The 9,531-nt window shown below is 34.5% G+C and overlaps 1 protein-coding gene across 1 annotated transcript in view; it reads left to right on the top strand.

Moving 5' to 3' along the window:
- Positions 1 to 864: 864 nt before the first annotated feature.
- The window catches only part of LOC129253674 (ras-related protein Rab-34-like), a 29,510-nt gene continuing 20,843 nt past the window's right edge, over positions 865 to 9,531 (top strand). The window contains exons 1-2 of the mRNA XM_064107328.1: positions 865 to 1,037; positions 3,665 to 3,753. Of these exons, the coding sequence (XP_063963398.1) occupies positions 987 to 1,037; positions 3,665 to 3,753 (140 nt within the window). The 5' untranslated portion in view covers positions 865 to 986. The remainder of the gene's footprint in view (positions 1,038 to 3,664; positions 3,754 to 9,531) is intronic.

Here is a 9,531-nt window from a genome sequence, read left to right as displayed (position 1 = left end):
ACAAACATTGCTCAAAATATTCAATTTTTCAGGACAAAATACATGAATTTCCCCCCCAAAAAATAGCTCGCGTTTCGATCGCGCTCGACTTATCTCATTATATATCTATGTTCTTTTATAAGAAGAAAGCTAAGAAGTGACTGTCATATATATGTATATATATATATATGTGTGTGTGTGGGGGGAGGATTGGTTGGTGTGTGTGTGGTGCCCTTAGAGGTGTGTGTGTGTGTGTAATTATGGAAAATTCAATTATTGTGTCCCCCCCACCTTTGAGGAGAGATTTCAGCACCCCCACTGAAAAAATCGTTCCCAGGTCCCTGTTATATAGGCCCTACAATCGATGAAAAGTCATGATCATCACCAGCATGACATATGGTCCAACCATGGTCCCAGCTAGCAAGCTGACGTTGGTTGGGCCAATGCGGGGTGCCGATGTCGGCCACATTCGGCGAATATCGGATTCCATAGACCAATGAAAATTAGAATACTACGTACGTACGTAATAATACTGCGTACGTACGTAATAATACTGCGTACGTACGTAATAATTATCACGTACGTACGTAATAATACTGCGTACGTACGTGATAATACTGCGTACGTACGTAAAAATTATCACGTACGTACGTAATAATACTGCGTACGTACGTAATAATACTGCGTACGTACGTAATAATTATCACGTACGTACGTAATAATTATCACGTACGTACGCAATAATACTGCGTACGTACGTAATAATTATCACGTACGTACGTAATAATACTACGTACGTACGTGATAATTTTTTTTTTTTGGTTGTCAAAAATGTCCGGTTTGGGGCTTCGTACATATCCCTCGACTGTGTTCCGTGTACTGTATACAGTATTCAATTTCTGGGGCCGGGAGTAAACGATCTGAACTACAGTAGCACTCACGTCACACTCATTGCCGCGATCTGTATCTGGAAAAACTCTGTAACGTTGATTTAAACAGTTATTAACATGAGGATCAGTCAAGCTGCAAGAGATAGAATTTTGACGAAATTTCCACAGGTAATCATCAACAAATCAGATCTTCTAAATGGATTCTTAATCAGTCTAAATATTTCACTTTATTAATGACTGGTGATGACCATGGTGATGGTTGTTGGTGCCGATGCGGTGTCCCGGGCACGCGGGCCGCGGCCGTGGCGTGCATGGTGGTGGTAGCGATTGGTAATGATTGGTGGTGGTGGTGGTTTGCAGAGTGTGGTGGTGGGGGCAGTGCAATGGAACGGTGATGTACTGATCAACTGATGTTTATAGAAACACGATTAAAAGTATAATTAAAAAAGTAAGGAAGAGAAATGGATAGAAAAATTAGGAGAAAGAGGAGGGGAAGAGAGAGGTGGAAGCAGCTTGCAGGAAGATGATATTCACACTCAGTCTCAGGTAGACTAGAAGCACTTACATGTATTCAATTAACAAGGAATATGATAAGACCAAAACTAAAGCTTTCGTTTTTTTAGTCTCTGTATTTGGTTGTTCTGCAAAACATGTCAGAAATTGTTCAATAAATCCCCAGAAACGATGGTTATTCCTGTCCTGTTCTCTACTACTCTGTTACTACTCCTCCTTATATTATAACCTCGTTCGTAGGATGAGTGCTCCTTCCCTGTGTCAGTTTGTAGCAAAATTCAAAATAAGGTTGGCAATGTTTGGCTTATAAATTTCTCTTGTTTTTGGGGACAAATGCTTGATTTTTTTACTGTATCAGTTTCTATTACAGATATAACTTGTAAGTTTAATTCTTTTAATGTCTTTTTCTTAATTAAAAATAGATATTGAAATATGACAATTTTCTTGCAATATTACTTTCCACCAATAATATGCCCAAAATTCAAATTTGTGAGCGCTCTGGTGAATACAAAAATGATCCCCAAGTTACTAATGAACAATAAATTGCACCTGCATGGAAATAAGTATTTTTGGTTACAAAAATTCCTTCCCTGTTTAGCTTCCAGGTGATGCAAAAGGGATTATTACTTCAAGGTCCAAAAGTGACATTTTAATGAACTTTTTAAGTTTATGCTGTGTACTGCATTGGCATACCATGGATTCCCCACAGGCAGAGTACGGTGGTTGCAGTGAACAAGTGGGTACTAGGTGTAAGAAGAGAAGAAAGGTGACATAAGGAAAATAATTAGCAGAGCCAGAAGAAGATAAAAGAAGGGAATAAGGTCTATGTTTGTAATAAAATTTAAAGGACAAGTTCTCTCTCTTGTATCCTTCCTCCGTTAAGATCGGAGATCGCTAGTATCAGAAGAAATGAATGCAGACACATCCTAAGTGTTGTTAGAGCTAGAAAAGTTGCTGAGGAAGTTTTGGCGGGTTGTGTGAGGATCTTTGCGAATGAAGTATAAAATAAGTGTGTGGAGCTGGGTTTTGCTGGCATTGTTAAGATGCACGGGGGAAGAAAGAGAATACACTCTAGAAAATGCTGAGGGTCTGTCTAAAGAAAAAACATACAAACAAACCAACAAACCTACAAAAAACCCCAACAAAAAGTTGATTTGAATCATTTTAAAGATAAAAATCCAACAAGCATAACAATGAAAATTTCATCAAAATCGGATTTAAAATCAGAAAGTTATGACATTTTAAAGTTTCGCTTAATTTCACAAAGCAGTTATATTCGCATTCTTGTCGTTATGCAAATGAGACTGATGACATCGCTCACCATTTCTTTTGTATTTTATTATATGGAATATGAAATATTCAAATTTTCTCCCTGTTGTCTTGTGAACAACGATTAATTCCTCCCTGAACATGTGCAATCAGCATTGTTTAATACCATACATGTATGGTTCAATCAAGTTGGTCCTTATTGTCAAATCTGTAAAAAATGAAATATTGTATAATTCAAACAATAAAGAACAAAAGAAATAGTGAGTGAGGGACATCATGGACTGTCTCATTGGAGTTGTGCATATCACTGTTCAATCAAGTTGGTCCTTTTTGTAAAATCTGTAAAAAATGAAATATTGTATAATTCTTACAATAAAAAAAAAGAAATTGTGAGTGAGGGACATCATGGACTGTCTCATTTGCATGTCACTGAGTTGTGCATGTCCCTGTTTTGTGAAAAATAAGCGAAACTTTAAAATGTCATAACTTTCTTATTTTATATCGGAATTTGATGAAATTTTCAGCATAGTGCTTGTTTGATTTTTCTCAATTCATTCAAATCAATATTTTTCTGGAGTGGACTTGTCCTGTAAAGATAAATACCAGTTGTGGTACTGCAACAATCTCAAAATGAGTTTGAACAGAATCCAATAAAATTATGTTTGTATGTATTATGAATAAAAAATATGTGCCAAGTGGCTCTGGAAGAAAATGTGTACATGTAATTGCTTAGAAATCAGCGAAATGAGCATGGAATTCCATCAATTTAAATGTCAGGTATTTTTCCGAGCAGTATTAATACATTGTCCCACATATACTTTTCTGTGTTAGTGATCATCAGGATTATTGGTTTTGAGCTAAGATTTCATGATTTCCCAAAGCTAAATTTACTTTAATGTACCAGATTTAGATATGATATTTTGACAATTAACCTTGATTTGCAAGAATTTCTCATGAAATAAGTGTTTGCTGCAACTGCTATCTTTTACCTTTATTATTCTCCTAATTTGTAGCCCTATAAAGATGAAACACCCTATAAAGAGACTGATTTTGATCCTAAAGTAAGAGATGCATGCTTGGCCAATAAGACTGGAACAGTCGGGTAAGAAAATTTCACTTCTTTATATTTCTTGTGTGTGTGTGTGTGTTAGGTTAATTTTAACTCGTCAGAGACCTTAGCGTAGGCCTGTTTCATGACGAGATGAGCGATACGTTTTTGTAGGAACATGTTTCCAGGGACCATTCTCCCTGTCTACCAAGATACGAAGATGACTGACAAATCAATGCTTTCAGGTTTACAAAGGAATTTGCCTTTCATGTCTGATATTGGTATCATTTTTTATCTTACCCTGAATATGAATGACGACTTTTTATGAATTCTTATATTTCAACAAATGAAGATCAAATAGTTTATAATATCTTACAATTTTCAGAATTGACATCTAGGAAGCTTATTTCGTGAAGTGACAAGAGAAGCTTGGTTACAAAATAGGAGAAAAATAAGTAAAAGAGAATGGTGACAGTTTGAAAGAAATGGGACTAGAAGAAAAAAAGTTATGGCTAAATATTTAAAATTGATATCCCAAAGACTTTGTAAATTTCAAATTAGCAACTGGGTATTAAATGTAAATTATGACAAGTGGACGGGATAACTTTCCTATAGTCCATGTAACTTACTTTTAATCAAGGATTTTTTGTGTTTCCCCGAGTACCTACATGGCGACAATTGCTCTGATTGAAAATCTGCACATAAAGCGAAACATAAAACCTAACCTCCGAACCTAAATAAACCCTAATCCTAGTCTATATATATATATATGTATATATTTTAACCCAAAACTCTATAACAATCCTAACTCTTATCTTATGACTTGTGAGATCTCAAGACCGGAGCAATTGTCACAGGAGCAGATGTTGTGTCACCAGAAAATAATACTGGTGGCATAAAGGTCTTCATGAAAAGAAAAATAAAACTTTTGATAATAATGATGATATTTTGTTTTTTTGCCATTTTGTGCATGGAAGAATAGTTCTAGACTTACATTGTACATATAAATCACTATTAATGTACATTCCCAAAGCAGCCAATTCGATATGTACATGTAGATTTGACCAGTCGGAGATTAAGTTTAAAAAAAATATGTGTAGTATAAAATAACAGAATAATTCTATGCTGCATGGAAAGGAAACGGCAGGAATCAAGTGACCCTTGTTATTGACCAACCTACAAATCAATATGTGTTTTCTGATGTCAAAAAATGAAGAAAAAAAATGGAGAGCCCTACTTTGCATTGACCTATCAAAATTTAAAAGAATACTTGAAGATAAAGACAAAGCCTTAAGTTTATTCAGGGTCATATATACTCCCCTTAAATCCCTAGATTATGAAAGTAGATGGAAGATGATAGGACTTTATTAGGCCTACATCACATTTCAAGTTTGAAGAGTGTGTCTTCCAAGTCGATATTACTACATGTACAGTGTATATCATTTGAATCAACTTATTCAAATTGAGTAAAAAAACCATGACTAAAAAGTTTCAAGAAAATGGTGTTTAACCTTTAAAGGGATGGTCCAGGCTAGAGATGTGTTTTATCTTTAAATAAGTAAGAGTAAAATTCAAAGAGAAAAATGCTAAAAATTCGATCAAAATCGGATAACAAGTAACAAAGTTATTTAATTTTAAAGATTTGCATTATTCTGGTGAAACAGTTCTAGGCATCCGCATGTCTTTATGAATGTTCATATTTAGGTGTGGCTGATGGTGCCATATCCCCACTTGTTCTTTTGTATTTTATTATGTGAAATTAGGTTTATTCAAAAATTTTTCTACCAAGAACTAAAACAATTGGATTGACAACCGATTAAGTGCATTATTTATTTATTGCCTAACTTAAATATCATAATGGAGACGCATAATGTACTCATGTATGAAGAAATGAAACGTTTATGATTTCATGTAATAACATGAGAACAAGGAAAGTGGGGATGTGACATCATCATCAGCCCACCTAATGAATATTCATGATGATGTGCATATTAATGTTTTCACAAATTATTGATAAATATTGATATTTAATGACTTCGTTATTTGTTATCAGATTTTGATGAAATTTTCAGCATTTTGCTCAGTGAATTTTACTCTATTTATTTAGATATAAATATTTTCAGCCCAGACCATCCCTTTAAGGAAGCATGATCAGATAATGCACTTCTCACAGTAGGCTATGTACCATCTGTGAAATATGAATCATCATGACAAAGAGAGAAAAACAACTGAAATATCAAATGTCAGAACTTGGTAAATTCATTCAACTCTGTTCATGTCATATCTAGAATCTCATGTCACATTTTCCTCTTGTTTCTGTGTTATTCTTATTATTCTTGACTCTTTGCTCCCTGTTAATAGCAATTAAATGCACAAAAATGATGATATGATAAAAAAAATGATGTTTTTTTTGGTATGAAATAACAACCTGCTGACTAAGTAATAAAAATGATAATAAACACAGCATTTTATTTATTTTGCACCATCTATATAGTAAACTATTCCGAAGCACAGCTTGATTTGGTTTTGCATGCCCTAAATGCTGCATTAATGCAATGATCATCATAGATTTCAATTTTGACAAATCCAACCTCTCCCTTATCTTTGATATATCATCATTTCAAAGAAATTGAATGGAGCGCTGTGATGATTGTGTTGATGTCAAGATCAACAGGTCATCCATAGGGGTCCAGTAGATTGACTCCAAGGAGGTATTTAATTTCATTGTTATAATTGGGGATGCTGTTCTGAAAATGAAAGGATTTCAGTTCATGACATCAGTCTAGAATGTTAGGTTGCTGTTCTAGGAGTAAGACCTGTAACCTGGCCCCATTTCATAAAAGCTTTTTATAAACAATAAATCAGGGTGCTACATAAGCACTTGCCCGATTGGGCATGCAAAATTTTCACAATAGAATGACCAAAATGTGGTCGATATATATGAAATTGACCCTTATTTTGTTCATGGCAATAACAAGGTAGATCAGTTCATGTCAAAAGAGAGAAAATGTCAATGGTTTATAAAACTGCAATACTTACTGTCTTTTGAAGAGGTAATACTTTTAACAAAGTTATTTAATTTTAAAGATTTGCATTATTCTGGTGAAACAGTTCTAGGCATCCGCATGTCTTTATGAATGTTCATATTTAGGTGTGGCTGATGGTGCCATATCCCCACTTGTTCTTTTGTATTTTATTATGTGAAATTAGGTTTATTCAAAAAATTTTCTACCAAGAACTAAAACAATTGGATTGACAACCGATTAAGTGCATTATTTATTTATTGCCTAACTTAAATATCATAATGGAGACGCATAATGTACTCATGTATGAAGAAATGAAACGTTTATGATTTCATGTAATAACATGAGAACAAGGAAAGTGGGGATGTGACATCATCATCAGCCCACCTAATGAATATTCATGATGATGTGCATATTAATGTTTTCACAAATTATTGATAAATATTGATATTTAATGACTTCGTTATTTGTTATCAGATTTTGATGAAATTTTCAGCATTTTGCTCAGTGAATTTTACTCTATTTATTTAGATATAAATATTTTCAGCCCAGACCATCCCTTTAAGGAAGCATGATCAGATAATGCACTTCTCACAGTAGGCTATGTACCATCTGTGAAATATGAATCATCATGACAAAGAGAGAAAAACAACTGAAATATCAAATGTCAGAACTTGGTAAATTCATTCAACTCTGTTCATGTCATATCTAGAATCTCATGTCACATTTTCCTCTTGTTTCTGTGTTATTCTTATTATTCTTGACTCTTTGCTCCCTGTTAATAGCAATTAAATGCACAAAAATGATGATATGATAAAAAAAATGATGTTTTTTTTGGTATGAAATAACAACCTGCTGACTAAGTAATAAAAATGATAATAAACACAGCATTTTATTTATTTTGCACCATCTATATAGTAAACTATTCCGAAGCACAGCTTGATTTGGTTTTGCATGCCCTAAATGCTGCATTAATGCAATGATCATCATAGATTTCAATTTTGACAAATCCAACCTCTCCCTTATCTTTGATATATCATCATTTCAAAGAAATTGAATGGAGCGCTGTGATGATTGTGTTGATGTCAAGATCAACAGGTCATCCATAGGGGTCCAGTAGATTGACTCCAAGGAGGTATTTAATTTCATTGTTATAATTGGGGATGCTGTTCTGAAAATGAAAGGAGTTCAGTTCATGACATCAGTCTAGAATGTTAGGTTGCTGTACTAGGAGTAAGACCTGTAACCTGGCCCCATTTCATAAAAGCTTTTTATAAACAATAAATCAGGGTGCTACATAAGCACTTGCCCGATTGGGCATGCAAAATTTTCACAATAGAATGACCAAAATGTGGTCGATATATATGAAATTGACCCTTATTTTGTTCATGGCAATAACAAGGTAGATCAGTTCATGTCAAAAGAGAGAAAATGTCAATGGTTTATAAAACTGCAATACTTACTGTCTTTTGAAGAGGTAATACTTTTTTTTCAATGATTTTTTCGGGCAAGTGAAATAGATTTTTGGGCAAGTATATTTGAACTATTTAAAAATTTACTTGCCCGACTGGGCAAGTGCTTCTAAAAAGTTATGTAGCACCCTGTAAATGCAAGGCTTTGTTGCCGATTTGGCTCTCAACAAATAAAATGGTTGATGTTAGTATGGTTGCTTTTTTGCAACATTAGTTTGGAGCCTGTCGTGATTACAGTATGTGTAGGAATAAGTTTACAGTGTACTTCTCAAAATTACTGGTCGTACTGTACATTGAGAGAGCTATCAACTATCTTCTGTACCAGTCATATCCCTTAAAAAATTGCTACAGCATACACTAAAGAAATTCTGTGTAGCAGTCATAAAAAAATGTGGAGCAAATGCGATACCAGGACAATTTTTACCTCTATGATGTTTATATATATGTTTGATATTTCACTTGTTATAACCTTTTCCAATTCACGTTTGACATCTCACTTGTAATGACCTTTTCCAATTCCAATGCCCCACTTCATAGATTCTTTCATGATTTTTTCCCCTTGGAAGACTTAACTGATTTGTATTGTATGGTAAAAGTATTGGCAGAAATTTTGAAGGAACATGATGATGATTATTTGTTCATGTCAGCAGAATGCTATGATCAACTTAAAAAAACACTATGATGTCAACACTAGGTACATGTAGTTTCAGACCGCCTCGAAGTTTGTCAGTACCAGGTATTTTATGATCGGGAAATTAACCCTGATTCAGAAATTACCAGGTACCGGTAATTTTGGAAATGTGAAAGCAAATTACGCGTAATCTCCCCAAAAGAGAATACCCGCGAAATAGTAGGTACTTGTCAAAATTACAAGAACTTTCGCGGGGATTTTTCCAAGGTCGCAGGTATTTTGGCAATGTGAAAGCAAATTAGTGGAACTTTGAGCACAGCGTGTAGTTGGGCGCGGGAGCCGTGGATGGCTGCTGAGCTAGCGATTTTGAATCTCGCACCTTGCTTGCTTATCAGACCCTATACTGCGCATGCTCGTAACTTCAGGAACTTATCCCGGGGCGGTATGAATGTGGGAATAATTAAGGGATATATACTTGCCTGAAAAAAAGTTCTCTTAATTTAATGGGGATTCTTGTGATCAAGGCAGTTTGAAACCACCTATTGAGGGATCCATTCTCATATTTTATCTTCATTATTTGGAAAGAGAAGTTTATTTGCAAAAGAAGAACATGTATATATGTAGTGCTCAGCATCAAGAGCAGACATTTTAACTCATTCATATCCTGGTATGTGCCAAAGTTCAATCGTTTTTGTCACTGAAACAA

This window comes from Lytechinus pictus, chromosome 2 (genome assembly GCF_037042905.1).
Source record: "Lytechinus pictus isolate F3 Inbred chromosome 2, Lp3.0, whole genome shotgun sequence".
Classification (NCBI taxonomy): domain Eukaryota; kingdom Metazoa; phylum Echinodermata; class Echinoidea; order Temnopleuroida; family Toxopneustidae; genus Lytechinus; species Lytechinus pictus.
Note: the sequence above shows the minus strand (reverse complement) of the source record. Positions and strands in the feature narration are given on the sequence as shown.